This window comes from Leucopleurus acutus (genome assembly GCF_964270905.1).
Source record: "Leucopleurus acutus genome assembly, chromosome: 11".
Lineage (NCBI taxonomy): Eukaryota > Metazoa > Chordata > Mammalia > Artiodactyla > Delphinidae > Leucopleurus > Leucopleurus acutus.
In genome coordinates this window covers 99,305,578-99,328,477 of record NC_139152.1, presented here as the reverse complement: position 1 = coordinate 99,328,477, position 22,900 = coordinate 99,305,578, and the positions used below count along the sequence as shown (strand labels likewise).

The window sequence follows — 22,900 nt, the reverse complement described above, 5'->3', positions numbered from 1 at the left end:
TCAAGATCCTGGTGAGGTGTAGCGTCCACCCCTTTACACGGAAAGTGTTTGAACGCGGGGCTGTCTGCATCTTCTCCATGTAGAACCAGGGTTCCTGGGGCAGGTCTGGAGCTGGGAACCTTTTCGGGCCTTCAGGTCCTCCTGTCACCTTCTATTTCCAGGTGGGAAGGCTGAGTCCCACGGTCAGTGTGAGATGGGACCAAATATCACAGCTCTGGACGGTCTGCAGCACCGTGGGCGTTGGCTGTTCCTGGCTTAGCAGGCAAACACCCGAGACAGGAAGGGAGCACGATTTCCCGTGTGACGGGGCAGCTCTGGGGAATCTGCTTTGGTGAGAATTCAAGTTGCAAAGTCTAGAGAACATGACATGGAGTTGCAGTTAGTGGGGGTTTGCTGCTCTCGGCCACTCTCTGGGCTGGAATTCGCGCGTCATCCAAGCCCCGTCTCCCACATCATCCATTTAGAATCAGACTTTGGGAAAATCACACTTGACCTGAATCTTGGTGGGGTCTTTACCGTAAAATAGAAATGATACTTCCTCCATCTGCTCACGGGACTCTTTGTGAAGGAAAGGAGAAGGATGTTGAAGTATTTCTTAAAGCACAACGCTGCCGCCAAGGGTAGGATGTCACCAGACTCGCTTGCCTTGTCCGGGCTCCCCTACCCCATCCATCTGTCCATCGCTTGTGACTGAGAATGCCTGGAAGTTCTGGTTCCGCCTTGCGCCCTTCCACCCTGGAATCCGTTTGTGATTCTTGCCCCAGGTTTCTCTAAGGCTTCCCTACGTGCCTCTACTTGGTAGCCTATCAACACGTCATTTCATTTTTTTTTTTTTTTACATTTTTTTTTTGATGTGGAACATTTTTAAAGTCTTTATTGGATTTGTTACAGTATTGCTTCTGTTTTATGTTTTGGTCCTTTGGCTGCGAGAAATGTGGGATCCTAGCTCCCTGACCAGAGATCGATCCTGCACCCCATGCGTTGGAAGGCGAAGTCTTAGCCACTGGACCACCAGGGAAGTCCCGACATGTCCACACTGGCTGCTTGACTTGGATTTGTGTAAATGGACTGACTTCTACACTGTGGTTCTTCTCTGGGTACGTGTTGTCACACATCCAATATCAGACGGAGAATATTAAGCAGAAGAAAGGCTTTAAATAACGTAAGAACTACCAAATCTCTCTGCCCTCATTTCTTTTAATAAACTAAATTCCTTCCCTCCCTCCTAAATATAGTGCTGACTGTATCCACTCCTGTTCACCTGGAGTTAGGGAATAACAAACCCTTTGATAACAAGCAAACTCCTGTTAAAATTTCCACCCTGTACTTTGGGGCTACTCCCCAGATTCTGAGCTCAAATCTCAGGGTTCTGAGCTCAAATCTCAGGGGAGTTCGGCTCTGTCAAGTTTAGAAATCTTTGCCCTCAAGGCAGGAACCAGCATCATAAGCCCCACCCCCTGAAAAAGACCTGCCCCGCCCCCGGCCCTGCTTGGAGAGGAGGCCGCTGTGAGGGAGTGGGCCCTTCCTGTTGGCCCTGGGCAAGGGTTTCAACCTGTGTGTACCTTTGGGGTAATGGTTGTATCTGCCTGGTCCAGTTGGTCTCATCAATAAGTGGGGCTCCCATCTTGGCACTCGAATTCCGTTGCAACACCTGAATTCTTGCTCCAGGGATGCACTAGTTTCCCAGGACTGCCTTTAGCAAACTTCGTGGCTTAAAACAAGAGAAATTTACTCTGTCACAGTTCTGGAGGCCAGGAGTCTGAAATCAGGGTGTCTGCAGGGGTGCACTCCCTCCGGAGGCTCTAAAGAAGGATACTTCCTGCTCCTTCCGGCTCCTGGAGCCCCAGGAGTTCCTTGCCTTTTGGCTCCATCAGGCCAACTTCTGCCTCTGTCTTCACGTGGCCTCCTGCCCTGCTCCCTCTGGGTGTCTCTTACAACGACACTTGTCGTGGGGTGACCCAGGATGGTATCATCTTGAGACCTGTAAGTTAATTGCATCTGCAAAGACCCTTTCTTCCAAATAAGATTGCAGTCACAGGTTCCAGGAGTTGTGATGTGGATACCTTTTTTTTGAGGCTACCGCTCGACCCACTACGCGTACTATGTCCAAATCTCCTCCTACTGACTGCATGGTATCAACCTGGGCTAGTTTCGGCCAGAAACAATTACTTACCAGCTGTGCTTCCTTAGCTAAGTCATTAGATAAGCTGGCCTCAGTTTCCTCATCTGTATAATGGGGTTGCTAACACCTACCTCAAAGGATCATTGTGAAGGATTAAAATGAGACAACAGGGAAAGCCCTTAGCATGCTGTCTGGCATTTGACATGCACTTCATTCAATAAGCAGCTTATTCTTATGATAACTTTAAAAGCCTGTCAGGTACTTGGCACATGGTGGGTGCTAACAAGGGCTCTCTAATATGGAATCTGCGTGCGAGATGAGAAGCAGGGAGACAGGGTGGGTGAGACAGGAAGCAAGGCCCTCTTCTCTTCTGCTGCTTTGGCATTCAGCTAACTGAATAGGTAGAGAATAAAAGAGATTTTTTCGAAAGTCCTTGAAAGTTTTTGATGAACTATGGAAAAAAATGTGTACAGAATGTGTGAATGAATAGTTGAACTCGCTGTCTAGGCCTGCATACGTCAGCCACCGAGGGAAGAGGTGGCGGGATTTGAGGACAGCAGAGTGTCCAGGTTGAAGATGGGAGAACCCCCGCATCACAACCAGAGGCAGAATGTTAAACCCAACCCTCTGGAGAGTATGGGAAGTACCACCTGACGAAGCCAGGCCGGGGTGACACTGATTAGGAGAATCAGGTCCCGCCTCAACCCTCCAACCAAGGAGATTTAGGACTTCGATCAGGGGGGCTCCGAGAAGGAGGTGGAATTCTCAGGTAGGGTGAGGGGCGAGCCTTGGTTGAGGAAGGAAAGACGGGGAGCGTATTGGTGCCCTGGGGTGGCCATAACGGAGTCCCACAGTGGGCAGCGTTACTTTATTTTAATTTATTTTATTTTTTGACCGAGCTGTGCAGCATGTGGGATCTCCTTTCCCTGACTAGGGATCCAACCCGCGCCCCTGCATTGGAAGCGTAGAGTCTTAACCACTGGACCACCAGGGAAGTCCTCCGGTGGGCAGCTTCAAACAGCGGAAATGTATCCTCCGAAGGTTCTGGCGGCCAGAAGTTTGAGATCAAGGCGTTGGCAGGGCCACGCTCTGTCTAAAGGCCCTAGGAAGGAATCTGCTCCGTGCTTCTCCCTTGGCTGCTGTGTTGCCGGCAGTCCTAGGTCTGATGTCACGTGGCGTTCTCCTCGGTGTCTGTCTCCGTGTCTCTCCTCTTCTTGCAAGGACACCAGTCATACTGGACGAAGGGCCCACCCTACCCCAGGACGACCTCATCTTAACTTGATAACATCTGCAAAGACCCTGTTTCCGAATAAGGTCACCTTCTGAGGTTCTGGGAGGGTTGTGAGTTTTTCGGGGACATATCCGACCCCATGCAGGAAGGAACGTGAAGGAGAGAAGGAACAAGCGGGGCTGACCACAAGTCTTGCTCCCCCCGTGCCGCCCCTGCACCAGGACCCGGCCGTGTGTGGTTCACAAAATGTCCCCCAAACAAGCTTGGGGTAGGGTGGGACCATAGCACCCCAACCCTGTCATCTCCCCAGCCTCCCCTTCCCCACTCACCCAAACCCGCTCCACTGTCCCCTCCCCCAGGTCAGAATCCTGAGGCTGCCCTGGACGCCGTCCTCTCTCTCGCTCCCCTCCCCTCCCCTGTCAACCTGTGTCACTTTCACCCTTCCTACCCCATGGGTCCCACTGCTTCGCTCCATCCTGGGTCCCTGTCCCAGCCTCCAGGGTCGGGGGCTGAAACCCCTCCATCCAGTGGTGGCCGAGTGACTGCTGATGACCGGCAGGTCCTCGCCCCAAACCTTCAAGGCCTGTCCTCTTGGCCTCTGATGCCGGGACCTCCTCCAGGTGGCTGCTTCGCAGGGGTGCCATGTGTGCTTTGGGGATCCAGCTGAACCCAGCACTGGCAGTTCAGGGGTGGGGGCCACCTTGCCTCCCGCCCACTGCAGCCCGGGCACTGGTCCATCCCACCCACTGCACAGCTCACCTAGCAGTGTTGCCCGGGAGGAGGAATTCCATTCGCTTACTTAACGTGCCCCCGGCACGCAGTGCGTATCCTGTAACTGTCTGCAAGGGCACGATCCCCATTTTATACGGAGAGATGGACACTCAGAGCAAACAGCTCACATCATTCAGCCAGTGGGTGTGACAGCCAAGCTTCAGACCCCCCAGCCTCAGCCAGCGGAAAAGACATGCGCAGGATCCCAGAGCGACACCGTGGGGCCCCGTCACCAGCCCCCAGGAGGCTGACGTCTGGGCAGATTTGGGGCAGCACATCAGGGACCACAGAGGGTTACTGAGCTCTTCTCTCGGTGCTCAGACCAAACTTGCAGCCCCTGCTTGGGATCCCACCCAGGTAACCTAACCATCAGAGTCTCCCTCGGCCGCAAACCCTCCCTGACCTGCCTCTCGGCCCATCAACCTGGTTTGTTCGGGGCAAGATCACCGTCCACTTGGGCTCACAGGTCAGACACGCAGGAGTACTGGGGCGTCCCCTCTGTCCCCGCAGTCTCGCCTGAGGTTGGCCTCAGCTCTAAGCACCCCCTCAACCCACCTGCCTCTCCACCTGGGCAGGGCCAGATCTGGCCCGTCCTCCCAGGGCTGCATCCTAACCTGTCGCCCTGACCCACATCCCCTGACACCTGGAATTTGCAGACAGTGACGCTGTCACGGCACTTTACGTGTCAATGGCTCCCCTCACCTACTGACCATCCCAACTGCTTTGGGAAGCGTCTGGCCTCTGCCTCTGTTCCTGGCATACCTCCTATCCTCTCCATAGGGCAGTTGCCGCCCTGCCCTGTCCCTCCCGTGCCCCCTGAGGCTTCTGTGATCACCTGGGACGCTCCAGTCTCCCGAGTGGGCGTGGCCTATGGGTTCAGAATCAACAAGAGAGAAGTAGCTCAGCTCTCTCCCCTTGAGTAGGACAAGTCGGGAACCCTGGGTCCCATCGCGGTAAACTGCTCCTTAAGTCACCTTGCTTGGACTTCCTTCTTAGACCCCACAGGTGCTTCCTGGGATCACCCCCGGGGATCACCTCCCAGCTAAACTCCTTCAATAGAATCCTAGTTCAGGGTCAACTTCTGGCTTAAATGCAAGCTAAGCCACCACCTCCTTCCTCTCCCGGCATAGCTGTGTCCACACCCACCTGTGCATTTATTCCTCCACGCCAGGGCTCACGGGGCCCCTTGCCCTGCAATGCCCTGCCCCACAGCTATACTTTGAAAGCAACGGAGCTCAGACTCAAGCCCAAGTCTCCAGGATCTCCATCGTCACCGACATCCACCAACTAGGTGACTTGCAAGTAAACTAACCGCCTAGAGCCTCAGTTTCCCCACGCAGAGTGGAGGTGACGGCAATCACCCCAGGGTGTCGTGAGGGGTTAGGGAGATAATAGAGTGTGAGGCTCGCCAGTGGAGATGGGGACTGCCTTCTCGGTGCTCCCCACCCTGTTTATGCCTCTTGCTGGCATCTATCCTGGGCCCTCTTCTGAGGTGCTGGGTTGGCGGTGTCGTCCCCGTCAGCCTGGGAGCCCCTTGAAGGTACCAATGTCCCCATAGCCTCCAGCGCGACACCTGTCACGTGAAGCAAGAGCACTCTGCTCCCTGATGATCGCTCCCCTGGAAGCACTTCGGCTTAGTGGAGAGGAGAAGCAGGCTTGGGGTCAGACAAGTAAAAAAGAACTTCCTCTCTTGCTCTGCAGAAAGGCTCCAGGCTCAGAATCACGGCTGGGTCATGAGTCTGGAAGTAAAACCGTCACCAAATGAGAGAGGAAACCAGAGAACCAACTCCACTCTCGGCTTCGTTCGGTCTCGCACGTGCAAAGGCGAGAGAGACCGAGGGCTTGTCCCCCTTCCCCTCCCCGCCTGCGTGTTCCCTTCCTCCTTATAAGGGTCATCCTCCACGTATGTGCAACACGTGGACACGTTCTTGAACAAGACCTGCACAGCTGACTTAGAGCCTCTGATGATGTGGGTGTGAAAGTACTAATTAGGATGGAGCTCTAATAATAGGAGCTTTGGGACAGAGACAGTGTCAGGTGGGACCGAGGCTCGGCTCCCGTGGGGACTGCACTTGCCTTTGCGGTACCCGCAGTGGGGCTGCAGGCCATCAGGGGTGCACCCGGGGAGCACCTATCCTTCTCTGGGCACTTTCCCACTTGATGCACATCAGCCACTTTTACCAGGGGAACCAGGCCTTGAAAGCAGTTTCTGACTCCCAAGATGGCCAGGTACCACCTTCCCACTCTGTCCTTCCCAGAGAAGTTTGTGCTGGGAGGTGGTGCGGGGATGCTCCCCTGAGGCTGTGGGCATGGCGGCCGCACCTTGCGTACAACCCCAGTCTCTCCAGTTCCCCGCGCTCCTCCCGGCGGGGGTCCCGGAGCGTCTTCCTTTGGGGCTACCTCCTCTCGAATTAGTGAGAGCTGGCATTCGGGGATCTGGCAGACCCGGGTTCAAATATAGGGCTCCCAACACACAGCTGGGTGGCTGGGTTAGTTCACATCGCTGCACCTCAGTTTTCCCATCTGTAAAGGGGGCATCATGTTACTATTTCCCAGGGCTATTATGAGGAGACAATCAAATAACATACGTAACAATACCTAGTCAGTGCTGGTGCTTGAACGTCCTCTGCAAGCGCTAATTCTAGTCTCCTCCCCCACCCAGCCGCCACCTTCCTGGTTCTACTCTACCTCAGCCCAGCCGACATCCGTTTTGGGGGAACAGAGGTGTCCACTGGGGCCGAGGCAGAGGAACAGATTGGAGGTCTGCTGTAGCACCTAGCACCTATCATTGGCAGTGCTGTATGGAATACTTAAAATTCTGCCAACAGGGTAGATCTGGTGTCATGTGCCCTTACCACAAAAGAAAAAAGTAAGTGAAAAACAAGTTTTTAATAAAGGAGGCGGAGGGAAACTTTTGGATGAATAAGTTCATGGTCTCCATTGTGGCGATGGTCTCATGGGTGTATCCCTATCTCCAAAACTCATCAAGTTGTACACAGGAAATATATACAGCTTTTTGTATTCCAGTCATACCTCAATAATGTGGTTTCTCTGGGTTTTAAATTCTGTCTCTGAAAATCATACTGTTGCTTGCAGCGTAGGTAAGAAAATGCATGTGTAATAGGAAAACAGCCACCCCACCTCTGCAAAGCTTTTGATCCTGAACCTGTAATAACTCCAGGAAGGAGACCCAACTAGAAGGGCAGGTGGCCAGAGGTGGTGGAAACGCCCTGGGTTTGGAATCAGACAGCCCTGAGCTGGGATCTTTTTTTTTTAAAATAGACTTATTTATTTTTATTGATTTATTTTTGGCTGCATTGGGCCTTTGTTTCTGCTCGCAGGCTTTCTCTAGTTGCGGCGAGCGGGGGCTACTCTTCGTTGCGGTGCGCGGGCTTCTCGTTGCTGTGGCTTCTCTTGTTGCAGAGCACAGGCCTCAGTAGTTGTGGCTCACGGGCTCTAGAGCGCAGGCTCAGTAGTTGTGGAACATGGGCTTAGTTGCGGCACACGGGCTTAGTTGCTCCGCAGCATGTGGGATCTTCCTGGGCCAGGGAAGATCCTGGACCCGAGTCCCTTGTATTGTCAGGCGGATTCTTAACCACTGTGCCACCAGGGAAGTCCCCTGAGTTGGAATCTTGACTCTAGCCCACTCTGGCCAAGACCTGGGACAAGTTATTAGCTTCCCTGGGCTTCTAAAATGTCCTTTACAAAAAGCGAGTAATTACATCTGCCGCCCGGGTGGGCAGGAGGCATGAGATTTACTTAGATGATGTCGTAGCGAAACAGTCTAGTCGGCCTGGCGGGTGGGCACATATGGTGATGGGTAACCCATCCATGCTGGTTTCCTTTCTCATCTCTCCCTCTTTAAATACCCAGGGAGCCTCAGCCTGGCACCCTGAGGACCTCCATCTCAACCCATCAGAACCTCCCCCATCCTGCCCCTCCACAGCAGTCTTGTGTGTGTGTGAAGCGACTTGGGATTGCAGGAACAACCTGGTCTGGTTGACTGTCAACCTATAATCCACAACACGGAGGACGCGTCCTTCCTTGTCAGCTGACTTATCAAGAGGTGTATAGTGTAGAAATGCGATTGTGGATCAGCGAAGGTTTTTGCAGGGAAAAGCTTTGAGACTTCTTGGAATAAGTGTATTTGAAACAAAAATTTCAAACTGTAGTCAACCAATGTCTGGCTGATATCCATGAGGGGAAGCCAGGAGGCCGGAGCTCCAGTCCGTCTCCCCCCTGACCTTGAACAAGGTCTTTCCACTGAGTGCTGGGGCAGGAAGGGCCCTTACAGGTCAGAGAAGGGAAGCACCACCCAGGGATCCCTGGTCAGGGAACTAAGATCCCCCGTGCCGTGCGGCGGGGCGTGGTCAAAATAAATGAAAAAAAAAAAAGCGTGGGGGGGTGAGTGGGTGGGATTTGGACACAGGCACACAGGGTGGAGACCACGCCAAGACCTAGGCAGACGTCGGGGTGACGCGTCTACAAGCGAAGGAGCGCCAAAGACGGTCAGAAAACCTTCAGAAGCCAGGGGAGAGGCCTGGAACTGTCTCCCTGGGAGCCCTCGGAAGGAACCTGCCCTGTGCACACCTTGATCTCGGATTCCGGCCTCCAGACTATGCGAGAGTACGTGTCTGTTGTTTAAGCCTCCCTGTGTGCGGTGCTTTGTTAAGACGCCCCAGGAAATTCCACAGGGGCCCCGTAGTAAGTGTTAATTTCTGCTCTGGACCAATCAGCCACACAGAGTTCCTCAAACTCACTTGAGCCAGGCTGCATCCAGGGTGGTTGGATCCCTCTACTGAGAGGCTGCGGGAGGGATTAAGTGAGCACCAGCAGGGGACAGATGCTCAAGGGAAGAACTTCCTTTCTGGAGATCATTTCCTTTTTTTTTTTTTTTTTTTTGGAAAACAGCACTTTTAGGAAAAAATATATCTGTAAGTCTGCGTTCAGAGCAGAAGCCTTGAACACTGCAGGGCGAGTGGGTCCTGTCTGGCGCCTGGAGGAGGGGATGGGCAGCCCTCCCTCCAGTGCGTCAGCGAGGGTCCAAGGGGTGGGGACTGTGCTGTGCTGGACGTGTGTCCAGGGCATTCGTGGCGCCCCAGGTCGTGTCCCCGTGACCGTGAGCAGGTCCTGGTAGCTCCTCTGTGCCTGCGTTTCCTCACTCGCTGGGGGGTGGCCATCACTCCTGCCCTCCCAGGCCTCTGCAGCTGCTGTGTTGGTGGCGTCAAGCAGACCCTCCGAGGGCCGGGGCGTGGAGTTGACAAGGGATATCGACGCGTTTCTGGCAAGCCGTCCATGTGCACAGCCCCCCGGGGGGGAATTCTGAGGCCCCAAACGTCCTGAGTTTCCTCCACCACCAAGTGTGATGCTTATTTGGCAGGAAACCCTGCCCTGAGCTGACAGGAGGCTCTTCACTGCTCTCATTGCACTTCTGGTGAGTAGAAGTGCATCTGGCTGTGGAAATACCGAGGTTTGATTATTGAGGAATGAGGTGACCCGCTGGAGAGGTCAGGAATGTTTGGTACACGCTTCGGGTGACTATTAAAATCTGAGAAATTTTGGTCAGTGTGTATCAGAACGTACCTGGCCCCGTGCTGGGTGCTTGCTAGACCTCGCGCCGTCTTCTAATGAGGAGACGCAGGAGCGAGGGTCCCAGAAGCCGCCCAAGAGGCCAGAGAGCCGCGGGGCAGTGGGACCTGGAGTAGAGCCTATGCCTGCTCGTTGGAACTAAACTGTGTGTGGGATTCCTGGGGCCACTGTAACAAGGTACCACCGACTGGGGAGGGGGCGCCTAAAACCACAGAAAAGTTTTTCTTCACGGTCTGGAGGCCAGAAGTCCTAGATCAAGGCGTCAGCAGGGCTGGCTCTTTTTGGAGGAGAATCCTTCCCAAGTCTCCTCCAGCTTCCTGTGGTTCCGACAGTCCTCGGCGTTCCTCGGCTTACAGACGCCAACCTCTGTCTCCGTCGTCACAGGGCCTTCTCCCTGTGTGTCTCTCTCCGCTCCCCTACTTATAAGGACACCAGTCACATTGGATTTAGGGCCCACCCTGATCCAGTACAACTTCATCTTAACTAACGAGCAGAAGTGTGTGTGATATGGGGCTGGAGAGAGGAGAGGATGCCTCCAGGAACTGATGGGTGGGGCCGAGCCTGCCAGTGTCCGGCAGGTGTCTCCCAGGTACGATATCGCGCAGCCTCTGAGCTGGTAGGCAAGTGACTGGACAGGGTCTGGCCACCCACTTTGCAGGAAGCAGAGTGACAGTCTGTCATGCTGCTGTTGGCTCTATGGCTCGACGCGAGTGAGGCCTGAGTCTTCTGCACCAGCGTCCCAGGCTCTAGACAGCACCGTCCCTGACCTCTAGCCACTGCTCTGGACCAAGGGGAACTGTGCCAGGGTAAGATGAAGTGGAGCATTGGGAAGACAGCAGTCCCTGGAGTCACGAAAACTGGAGGGTGAATCCTGTCTCCATCCCTACAGCTGGCGGACCCTGTAATTCATCACCCAAGCAGGGACACATTTGAGAGTAGAAGGGGGCACTGTTAAATATTACCCAGGGCAATAGGCATAAACGGGACAGTCCTAGGCACCTGACGTGTGTGGGTACCCCATCTGCAGCTCAGGGAAGTTACTGAACCACTTTGAGCCTCAGTGTGCTTATCTGTAAAGTGGGCATAGCTGGACTCACCTTCATAGGATCCAATGAAATACAGGATGCCTTCTAGAGCGGGCAGAGGAAAGGCTCTCAATAAATGGTGCCTACAACAGTAACACTAATGGAAGTCAAATCTGTACCCTCCCTGAGAACTCACTCCTATGCCTGTTCAGACACTCAAGCCCCCCCAGACCCTCACTTCCTCTGTGCCGAGTCTGTGGTAGCCCCAGGAATCTGCACCTGCCTCCCTGAGCTGCTTGTGAAGTCCTTTTTCAACATTCACCTTGGCCTTTTAGGAATCTTTCCCAGGGGGAAGAAACTGAAGACTCATTCTTTAGTCTGAGAATATTCACGAAGATGTTCGGTTCTTTCCGGCGGACTAAGGGCTCTCATTAACCCTCACCAGAGCGCTGCGTTATGACAGCTACAGCTATTCCCCTTCTGAGTCGGGTCCTTCCAAAGCAGAGGGCAAATCGAGCTTAAAGTCTGTTTCTGAGGTGCAATCCCAGGGCAGCAAGAGTAAGGGAAAGAGAAGGAGAGAAAAACCACGGGGACGGATTATTGGGCTGTCCGCCACTTCCCACGAATGACAGCTGTTTGCTGGGTTCTGTGGGACGTTTAACAGGCCTCCTGGTGGGCCCACTGGGCCCCAGAACATTCTAACCAGCTAGGGACGGAGCAATGTTGATTTGCTGGCTCCTTCCTGAATCCTGTTTCTAGTTGGTCCACGTTCACATGATGAAGTAACTCGCTCCCCTGGACTTCTGAGTTGTGTTTTTCAACCCGTTGGTCGGTCCACCACAAGGTGTAGAGCTTCACTCAGAAGCCAGAACAGGCGGGAGCAGCAGGGCCCCCAAGGGTCCACAGGGTTGGACACGGTGCTGGAGCCACCGCAGCTCCCCCTGTGGCAGGGGCGTGGCCGAGGCTGTGCTCCGGCCCTCACTTCGAGGCCGGTTAAGCTGGGGGTGGGCAGAGACTGTGCCTGGGGCTCTCCACTGAGCAAAGCAGCCAAGGTCTGGGGCCAGGAGGCGCCGAGTGGGTCTGGGGGTAACTGTGGTTGGGTGGGTAATTCCCATTTTACATCCGAAGAAATGGAGGCTAGGAGATGTTCAGTAACTTGTCAAGAGGTGGACCCAAGTCTCGAACCCAGATATCCAGGCTCCAGTCCAGGCCCCCGTCCACCTGACCACAATGCAAGTAAGAGAAATGTGGACGCTGGGATGAATTGCAGACACGGCTCATGTCTATGGCCATGATTAACAGCTCACCTTTCCAAAAATGGAACCTACCTTCCTTTCAGCCTTCATTCATTCATCCCCTCGCTCACTTATTCATCACGTAAGCATCTGCTTGACTCCAGGGCCCTGTGCCTTCCGTCAACACCCGTATACTGTGCTCTGCCCACAAGCCAGACCCAGAGTCGGCTCGGGCTCCAGCGGGGAAGCAGTTACCTTTACTCTGGGGCGGAATGTCCCCCTTGCTAAGTAAGCTCTTCACGGCGAGTCTTCAGAGGGAGGAGTGAAGAATTGATGTGTAGAAATTAGAAGAAGTTCCCAGAAAAGGTGGCATTTGAAATGACTCTTGGGGGATGAAGAGGATTTTAAAAAGCGGGTTCTGAGAGAAAGGGCATTCCAGATGGACAGCATGGGCCAAGGGAGGGTGTCCCGGCGTGCAGGACGCTTTCAGGGAAAAGTGTGTCTGAAGCAGCAGCACAGGACTCCTTGTACGTTTTGTTTCTGTTTTCTTTTTTCTCCACATAACCAGTTCCCTCACTGTCAGAGAGCACCCAGCCCTAGGCCTTTGTCACTTGCTCAGGAATTAGGTAACTGAAAACAACAGAGAAGAGGATCATTGACGGAAACTTGCCAACAGCACCATCCCCCCAGTCAGCGTCTGCCTGAGGCTGTGTAGGTCATGGACAGCTTGAATATCCTCTCTGTTGATTTAATTACATACATGGCCAATGAAATGATTATGAAATTTTACTAAAAAGCCAGTGACATTTACAGAGATTACAATAGGAACCCTCTCGCATGCACTCTCCCTCTGGCCCTGGGAACACTGGTCCCTGCGCAGTCCACTTTCCCTGGCTGGCGTCCAGGCCAGCTCAAGTGCTAAGTAGAGGGGACACCATCCAAGTTGGGCTGAACCTGGAGTGGAAGGAGCCAGAGTCAGACTTTTTGTTTTGCATTTGGTGAGCCCTGCTTCTCCCCAGCTGGCGCTAGACGAAACCGATGACAGCACTTAGCACACGCGTTAGTTTTTTGAGTTTTTAACAAAGCTCACAAAGTAATCAGTGATTCCTCACTGAGTGTTTCCCAAAGGCTAGGTGCTGGGGGTGGGGAGAAGACCCTGGTGTTCGGGGGGGCCCAAGAAACACAGCAAGTCACTTGTGGCAAATGTCCTGAATAGGAGGTCAGAACAACACTGGGGTCCCGACCTGAAAAAAATTCCAACAACTTCTGCTGACAGTAGAAGCAAGGGGCGGCTCGTTGGCACATGCTGAAAGGGGCCATTTGTTAACTGCCTGTGCCTGGGTATTTTTTGTGCTGCAGAGGAATACGAAGCTATAATGATTTATCGGTGTAAACGTTTAACGTTTACTTTGAGTAATACGGTTGCACCATTTCTCCCCAGCGTCTCTCAAACATACCAGGATGCTACCGATACGGCACAAAGCTTTCCGACGTTAATTGGTAAAGATGGTAACTCCACGATGCTTATCGACTCGGAGACATTAACCTCCTGGCTGCGGGGCTGGGAGTTTTGAAATGCGATCTCGGCAGCTGTAGTTATAATTGTTTAATGTCACATTGACCGGGCACGTTTACGATTTTTAACAAGTCTTAAAAAGTCCAATGACATCTGTTGAGAGTTTAATTGTGAGTGTAAAAAAAAATCATTAAAGGAACAGTCAAGAGATCAATTTTCATACTGTTTAAATAACACGGTGGCCATCAGGCGGTGGCGGAATCTGGCGACATGAGTAATTTAATCTCCCAAGTCGCAGCGCCAGCGCACAGGAGGCAGTAGGGGAGGGAGGCGGACGGAGACAGAGAAAGAGGGAGCAGCGGGAAAGAGGGATCGGCGAGAGCCAGAGGAGAACAGAAATGGAAAAGTGGACATTTCCCCTCCCACCGGAAAGTATCTCCAACCCCGGCATCAAGCTGGGCGTCCGGTTTTCCTCGGGTTTGGCTGGGGGCGGGGGCAGAAAAGAGGAGGAGCGGCCGGCGCGAGCGGTCCGGGGGCTGGCGCCCCAAGCCGCGGGCTCGGGAGTTTGCGCCCCTCCGCGCCGCCACTTTTGTTCTGCGCTCCAGGCGCCGGGCCGCGGCGGGGCGGCAGTGCGCACGCGCGGGCGGGGCGGGGGCGGGGCGGGCGGCGGGCTCCGGCACCGCCCCCCGCCGCCCCGGCCCGCTCCATCCGGGCACTGCCGAATTAGCATCGTGCCGAGGCACAACTTTGCCGAGGCCCAGCGAGATCCAGGCGCGCGCTCCGCAGGAAATATAGTCCCTGCTGGCTGGCGGCTCTCGCGGGCGGCGGCGGCGGCGGCGGCGGCAGCGGCGGGGCGGGCGCGCGCGGGGCTGCGCGGGGCTCCCGGCGCCGGGGGGCCATGCGCCGGGCCGCGCCGGCAGCCTGGGGACCCGGCGCAACTTGCCGGGCAGCCTGAGGAGTTGGGGCGGCCGCGGGCTCGGCGCCCGGCCGCCTTTCTTCCCCCTCGCCAGAACCCGCCTCCCTTTTGGCCGTGGGGGAGGGGGCTCGTGTCCCCCCCTCCCCGGAGACCCGGTCGGCCCCCGTCCGCTCCAGCCCCCGCGGAGCCGCGCAACTTCCCCGGAGCCGGGGCCAAAGTGAGCGCAAAGTGCTGCCCAAGTTGCCGGGATGGAGCTGCAGAGCCGGCCCGAGGCGCTCGCCGTGGAACTCGCGCGCCACCAGGTAGGCGGTCGGGGGCTGCGGGCCTGGGGTCGGGGCTCCAGGCACCGGAGACCCGTGTCCTCTTCCCCGTCGCAGGGTCTTCAGGGCTGGAGGGGCTCGGAGGGGCCCCTCCTTGAGCCTGCCCCAGGGGCGGGGGAGTAGGTACATGAACGGACCCCCCTTTGGGCTTCCCCTCTGCCCCCTCCTTTCGTACAGTCCTGCGCAGTTTAGGGGTCGAGGGCCCTTGGGACCCGAGCCTGGAGTCTTCTCCTTCTCGGGCAGGGTCTGCAGGACGGGGGACCCGGGAGGGGACCCCTCGGCGCGCCTGCCCGGGGTGCGTGTGAGAGTGTGTGCGCCGGCCCCCTCCTCCCCACCCCCGGTGCAAGCCTGCACAGTTTGCAAAAGTAGTTTTGGCGGTTGCTGCTCGGGCGAGCAGCGGCGCGGCGGCCGGAGCCCGAGCGGTATTGCGGCGTGCGCGTGTGTGTGTGGGGGAGATCAGGACGCGACTTGAATATTTATGAGCTTTGCTCGACACGGACTCGCCGTGTTTACTTGGCTCTTTGTTCCTCCCCCCTCCCCCGGCACACACTCACACTCACTCGCACACGCACCCCGGCCTGCAAACTTGCACGGCTCGGGCCGCGCCGCCGGGTGGCCACGGCCCCCGCCCCGCCCCGCGAGCTGCCCAGATGCGGCGGCAGCCACAGGTAAGCGGCCCCGTGCGGCACTGCCCGGCCGCCGCGCGTGCGGGACGCGGCCGGGGGAACTTGGGGCGCGCGGCTGGCGGCCCGGGCCGGGGGCTGCGGCCCGCGGGGCTCCGGGCGCACTTGACTCCCGGGGCGGCCGGCCTGAGCCCGCTCCTCCGTGTTTCTGCAGAACGGCGACCTCAAGAAACAGCTCCACGAGAGGCAGCCGCGGATCGCCGCGCTCAGCGACAAACAAGTAAGCGAGCTGGAGCCTGCCCCCCGCCTCCCGCCCGGGGTGGGGAGGAGGGGTCGCCGGGCACTTTGGCAGCACCCTGAAAAGTGCCGGCCTCGGCGCCGCGCGCTCAGACTCCCAAAGGAGTCTCTCCAGCCCTCAAAGTTACCCGCACCCCCTTTTCTGGAAAGAAAGAGCCGGATTCTTGGAGGCCGAGGGGGGAGAGCGCGGCTCCCGCGGTGGCCGAAAGAGAGAAGCCTCACTTAAAAGGCGGCGAGCAGCCCGGCGTCCATTTTGAGTTGGTGGACATGTTTTTGGAATGTGGAAATTCTCCCGGCTCAGTGTCCCCCGCCTCACGCTGTTGTGAGGGTGGGGGGAGAGGGGGCGGTAATTCGGGCCTGGACACCAAACTACTTGGAAGCGATTTCTGGGTTCCGTTGCAAATCTTATTTAAAGAATCGTCCCTCCGGGCCCCCCTCCCCTCCACTTCTCCAGCATCACTTTTATTCTTGGAACCTGACGCCAGCTCCCGGGGAACAAAAGAAAGGCGCCCCCAGGACCCCCCCAGTTCTGCCCCAACTTTGGTCTCCGGGCATCAGGTGTAGACTGGGACACGCAAGAAGCTCATTGCGATGGGGGGCACGGTCGCCGACCCCTCCCGGCCCCTCGGCGAGGAAAAGTTGTCCATTGTGACTTAGTTGCGCTGAGCTCAGCGGTAGGGGTTTCAGCACCACGAACAGATGCCGCCGCCGGAGCGCGGCCGGCCGCGCGCCCCCGCCCCCTCCCTCCCCGTCGCTCGCTCCCCTCCCCCTCCGCCCCTCCCCCTGCGCTCCCTGCCGGCACACGCACTCCCGCCCCTTCCCCGAGCCGCCCCGAGCCGAGAACTTTGAGCGGCACAGCCAATGGCGCTCTCGGGGCTCCGAGGCTGGCGGGGGCGGGGGCGCCGGCGCCCTCCCCGCTGCCCCCTCCCCTTCCTCCGCCCGCCCCGCGGGCCCGCCCCCGCCCCGCCGCGCCCCCGGGCCATCGATCGCGCTTCCTTCGGAATGCCGGCCGCCGCCGTCAGCATCAAACTTGGCCCGCGCTGGCCCCCGCCCCCCCACCGGCCGCTGAGCTGGCCCCCTTCTTCCTCCCTCAACTCCCGGCGGGGGCGGCCCGTGCAGAAGCCCCCTCCCCGGAGGGATTGGCGGTGCGGGGAGAGACGTGGACGAGACTGGCGGGGGAGAACTCGGAGGCCGGGTGTTCATTTCGAGTCTTTAAAGTTGAAAAGTGGTGGGAGGGGGCGTGCGGGAGAGGAGGGGGCCGGGGGTTGCGGAAAGAAAGATGGCTGTTCCCGCGGGTCCGCGCCTGGTCGGGGGCGCCCGGCTGGACGGGAGGGTTGGGACGAATGCATTAACCCCTTTCTGGCGGTGCCGCGGCCCCCCTCCCCGGCCGCGCGCGCCCGCCGCCCGGCCCGCGCCCCCGCTCAGGAGTGGAAGCTTCCATTCCCGCCGGAGGGTGGGGGGGCGGCGCGCGGCCCCGGCGAAGTCGGGGAGTTCGCGGGGGGAGGGGACCCAGGCCCGGCATTACCATTTTGATTGCTTTGATGCCATTTTTGGAGGGGGAGGGGTTGGAAGACCCTTCTCCGCTGAGCACAAAGATGTTTAATCACGGTATGGAATCAAATCAAATACTTTCTTTAAAAAAAAAAAATCCACCACCAAATCTGGTACAGTGTGATAGCCGAGGGTTACTAAGCCTTTTTTCCACTGGGTAAAACGGCAAGTTGTTGACTCTTATGCTCGGAGTAGAAGATTTAAAAGAGAGAGAGAAAATCCAATAATCCGGCAGCTTTTATCGCAACAATGTCTCTTTATGTGTGCTTCTGCATGGCAGTAGTTTTACTGTTTGGAGTGGCTTTTCGGAGCTTAGGTTTGATCATTTCTGTATTGTAGCCAACTATTTCAAGGCTGTTTAAATTTTTATGATGGCAGTAAATGAGTGGCGATTTATTATCTGTCATGCTTGAATTTCGACGAGGCAGAGAGAAACATTTGAAAATCATGTTTGAAGGTTGCGGTGCCGCCCGGCGAAGGAACTGTCCTACTCCAGGCTGCCTTTGCCTTTAAAATTGAACTCGGAGAAGGACGCTTGTGAACGGCATGTACCTCCATCTTTTTGTGTGTGTGTGAGTGTGTGTTTAAAAAGAAAAAAAGAAAAAACCCAGAAACTTTTGTTTTCTGGCCTTTTAAAAATATTTCTCTTTTAAATGACAAAAAATAACATCCGGTAAGTATCCGGCGTTTGTCCTGGCCATTGGAACTTGTGTCTGTAACTGTAAGTGTGTTGTTTTTCCTTTTTCCTTTGTGGCATTTTATATAGCAAGGGCTCATAAAAGAGGGAGGGAGGGCCTGGGGCTGTGGTGTAGCATGTTAATAAAGCTGCCTTGTCTCTCCCACGCTCCGCGGTGAAATCCTTCAGAGGTCACCTACGAAATGAGTTGGGCAGACTTAACATTTACTGTCTTTCTCTCCTTGGGAGAGTTTGGTGGAGATCGGCAGCTTGGCTGGGGAAAGGTCGATGCATGAGCCCTTGGAGGTGATGGGGGCTGCACCCAGGGCTTCGAAGAGGAGAAGTAGGCTCTGCTTAGTCACCCCAGCGCCTGCCCAGGAGGAGCGGAAATGCCGGATCAGGGATTCAAAAGCCAGTGTTTCAGAGTTTGCTTTTAACGCAACAGAAGAGTAAAGGTAGTGTCCCTTTAGTGATGTGCTTGGGGAAGAGCTCACACCATCTTCCTCTCGGGAGATGTGGTTTTTTTATCCTGCTCCCGCTTGGAATATGGGATAGAAAGGTTACGTTTCAATTAAAGGTGCACATGAGGGGGATGAGCTTGATAGTAAAACGGACAGATGACCCCATTATCCACATTTGTGAGAGGTACAGTAGCGGCGAGTGATACCTTTTGGTGCCTAGCCACCAATTTCCCATTCATGCCCTTGGCACTGGACTTTACTTAGTTACTTCTAGAAACATGGACAGGTGCTTAAAGGTGTTTATCAAGGACTCCTAGAAGAAGATGGGTTGTTTGTTGGTCAGAAGTAGAGAGATACAAAGTCTGTGTAAGTGTCCAGCGTTTCTCCCACCATTGGTGGACTAGGGGATAAACAAGAAACCAGCTTCCATAGGACCGTGCTATTTGAAAACAGAGTTCATATTTTTTCCTTAAAAAAAAAAATAATGAAGAGAGCTGTGGGGCAGGTGGTCAGATCTGAGTTGTGGGCCAGCCCACTTGGGCCAGGCTGCATTCCCAGGTGTGGCGGCCCGTCACCGCTGGGTTGTGATTCTGGTGGAAGACGGACCCCTTCCGTGTCTTTAACAAGATATGATGTGTGAAGACTTCATTAGTTGCTCCAGTGGTTTTATGCCGTGAATTTGCAGCACATGCAGAGAGGCAGTAACATTTTCATCTAAATTGTCAAGCAACAAGCACATCCGTGTAAATAACAGACCCGTCATAAATCCTGGAGGGTTTGTGTTTTTTTCCTCCCTCTTTGGAGTTCTCGGCGCAACATGTAGATGCCACGGGAAGCAGGCATCTTCAGACCTGAACTTCACGCAAGTCCAGCTTCCCCACAGAGTGTGAGAGGAGCCTCCTGTCTCAACTGCAGTCCGAGCTGGCGTGGCAGAGAGAGCACCGGCCTCCGCCCCAGGGAACTTGGGGCCTTGTGTGCCGCTCCATCCGTCGACTTGATGGACTCCGGATTCCGAGGGGATGTCCTCAAGTGCGGCAATAAAAATGTCTTCTTGAAAGGTATTACGTATGTGGCATTCGCCCAGGCGCTGAATCACATCTTCACTGTCATTCACTAGCTATTGTACCTTGGACACCAGAGGGATTCCACAGTGGAAGCGTCCACCAAACAAAATTGCAGGGTGGGTTTATTCTGAAAGCTCCCCAGTTGTTTTCAGTCCTTCAGTAAAAGGATGCGCCATTGTCCAAGCTCTGCCCCCGAGTCTGCTCTCATCCAGGAGGCTAAATTTTAATCTTCCTGACCTAGAGTTCAAGATCGCGTTCTTCAACTAGCACCATTACATGTGAAAGAGAAAACTAATGCTGTCTCTCCAAGCTCCGCCTTTCATATTCTGGAAAAGAGCATGGGGTTGAGACAGCAGGGGCCTAGTCCTGGCTTTGCCTGCTGCCACCTGCTTGACCCCTGACTCCCCCTCCCACAGCCAGAGTCTCCCAGACCCACACTTTGATCTGAGCCATATTCCTGGGGCCCCTCTTCCCCTCCATCTGTCCACCCCTCTGGTCCCTCCCGCATCATCTCTTAGCTGGAAGATTACAGTAGCCTCCACACTGCATCCACTTAAAAAAAAAAAAAAAAAAGCTTTATTGAAATATAATTCACGTATTGCATAATTCCCCCATTTAAAGTTTACAGTTAAGTATTGTTTTGTACGTTCACAGATATTTGCAGCCGATCACCACCATCGATTTTAGAACATTTTCATCATCTCAGAAAGAAACCCTTTGGGTGTCATCCCCGCTGCACACCCCACCCCCAGGCCCTAAGCAACCGCTAAGCTACTCTCTGTCTTTATAAATCTACTTTTTATCGCTATAGAGTTACTCATTCTGGACTTTTATGTGAATGGAGTTATATAACGTGTGGTCTCATGTGACGAGCTTCTTTCACTGAGCGTAATGTTTCAGGGTTCTTCCAAGTTGTAGCGCGTGTCAGTACTCGATTCTTTCTTACGTCTGAGTGATAGTCCATTGTATGGGAGACCGCGTTTTGCATCCGTTCACCAGCTGGTGGGCACTGGGCTTGTTTCCACCTTTAGGCTCCTGTGAACAGTGTACTGCGTTTCCTCATGCCCCCTCTGGTTCATCCTCCACCAGAGTAAGTGTCTTAAAACTTGAACAGGATCACGGCGCTCCCTTGCTTGAGACCTTCCAGTGGTTTCCCCGCTGCTCTCTGCGGGGGCTGACCCTGCCCCCCTGCTTGGCCCCCAGCAGTGCGGCTCCTTGGCTGTTACCCAGCAGGGCCTCGGGTACCGCAAGCATCTTCCTGTCCTGGAGCCTGCTGACCGTCATCCGTCCTCATCTTTTCCTGAACGTCTGACGTCTCTGCTGGACCGTAAGCTCCCTGAGCAGCAGGGGCCGCGCTGCTCCGCCCCTCCCCCTGGGATCCGAGAGCAGTGCCTTGTTGGGCTGGATGCTTATGGGGTGAACGAGCAGGTGACCGTGAGAAGATAGGTGTGCGATCGGTGGTGGTGAGCAGCGGGGCCCAACTGGAGTCCCTGGGAGCCGTCCTTTTTAGGCCTGCAGTGAACAGCATCTTAAAATCATATGTTTGGAACGAGCAGGCAGAGATGGATAAGACTGGAAGCTCCCTGGTCTCGGAAACCTCACAGGAGAGTGAGGTGTAGGTAACCACGTGTCAAGGAAATTCCAGAAAAGTTCTGCGAAAACCACGCCTTGCGGCCCCTGGGGATGGAAGACAGCTTCCTGGGGGAGGGGGGTCCCCAAGGGTGCCTGGGGTCGTGGACAGGAGGAGCCGGTGGCCCAGCTGAGGGCTGATGGCCTGAGGAAACCTGCAGGTGCTGGCGAGTTTCTGGCAGTTGAACCATGGGAGGGAGACAGACAGACAGACAGCAGAGAAGGCAGGCTGGGGCCGGAGCCAGGAAGGCACCGAATGCCAGGTGAAGGGCCTGGGTTTTGTGCCAGGGCTGGGAAATGGCCGGGGGCTTTCAGGGCTCTCTGGTGCTGAGGGGAGATTAGAAGGGGGAAGCGTGAAGGAGGCCTGAACCCACTCCCAGCTTGGCCCGGCCATGTGAGCTCCCTGATGCCTGTCACCTGCGTAGGAGGCTCTTGCAGGGATGGTGACACCTGCGTGTGACGTGGGAGAGGAGAGGAGGCTGCTGGACCCTGGGTGACCGGCACATAACAGGCTGTGAGGGCAGGGACTTGTGCAGACCCTCCCCCTCCTGCCTTCACCAGAGCTTCTTAAGGCTGAGAAGTTAGTGGGGGGACACTTCTGGAACCCTCTAGAAGATGACTCGGTGGGCATCTCTGCGCGGTTGGTTTAAGGGAAAAAAATGTGTGTGTGTATATAACATATTTACATGTATAGGTTATATTTTTATTGTTGACTTTGTTTTTTTTTTTTTTTACTATTTATAAAGTGTATAATAACAAATAGTAATTACAGTTGACCCTTGAGCAACGCGGGGGTCAGAGGTGGCGACCTTCTGCACAGACACTGCGTATATAGTTGGTCCTACACATAAGGCAGGGCCTCCGTATCCGTGGATTCAACCACCCGTGGATCGCGTAGGACTGCAGTATGCACTGCTGAAAAACTCTGTGTAAGTGGACCCGCATAGAAGTGGACCCGCGCAGTTCAAACCCACGTTGTTCAAGGGTCAACTGTGTATTGACTTGTGCCGGTAAATACGCGTGAAGTCTCTGCAGTGTATATGACGTCGGTTGACAGTTTGTCCAGGATTATATTACTAAAATGAGAGGAAGGATTTGTTGAAATAAGACAAATAATTACCACGCCCCTGCTAAAGTCAAACCTTGCTGAGGAAGGCGATGATTCTTGCTGTTAGTTCTGTAACATTAGGAGCTGAGGAAGAATTCGACTTTTAACAAAGTTTTTATTGTGAAAGCAACACCTGCTCGTTGGGGAAAAATTCGCAGCGCAGATGTGAGAGTCATAAAGCATGACCCCTCTTCTGCCCCATCCTACGCGTGGACGAGGGCAGCGCTGGTTCTGAGGTGTGATCGTAGGATGTGCTCTGTGCGCACGCGGCGTCTGTAACATGGATAAACGTGCTTAGTGGATACGCTGCTAAGCACGCTATGCCTAAACTTGCTTTTGACCCTTGACGTTGTGTTCCGGACATCTCTTGGGACCAACGCAGTTTAAGTCCACAAACGTTTAACGATGGGCTCCTGCCTGGCGGAGGATGCGGGGGTGACGGTGGGTGATGTGCTGTTGTTAGTCATCGCGGCATCGCATGTTATAAGGCTTTACCCTCGCGAAGTGGTTTCGCTTGGTCTCTGCTTGCAGAAAGTTTCACCTGTAGTTGGGGAGGCTGGCGTACCCACCGTTACCCCTCCCGTGAGCTCTCTGCAGGAGAGGTTTAGCTCGGGGGCTCAGCCAGCAGCAGACGGGGTGATGTGCTGTGATGAGGTGCATGGGATTGCTCTCAGGAGGTGACATTTGCACCTGTGGGGAAGCAGAGACATTGCACACCCAGCGCCCTGCTCTCTGCAGCACTGGTATTCTTCGGTGAGTCTGTTTC

General features: G+C 55.2%; 1 protein-coding gene across 3 annotated transcripts in view; it reads left to right on the top strand.

Moving 5' to 3' along the window:
* Positions 1-14,653: 14,653 nt before the first annotated feature.
* Positions 14,654-22,900, top strand: part of PHF21B (PHD finger protein 21B) — a gene marked incomplete at both ends in the record, with an annotated part of 92,113 nt that continues 83,866 nt past the window's right edge. For 2 of the 3 annotated variants that reach the window (XM_082850988.1, XM_082850987.1), the window contains 2 exons: positions 14,654-14,707; positions 15,563-15,628. In XM_082850988.1, coding sequence (XP_082707114.1) covers positions 14,654-14,707; positions 15,563-15,628 — 120 coding nt within the window. Of the gene's footprint in view, positions 14,708-15,375; positions 15,394-15,562; positions 15,629-22,900 lie in introns of those variants that run through there. The other variant, XM_082850989.1, reaches the window with a different exon arrangement.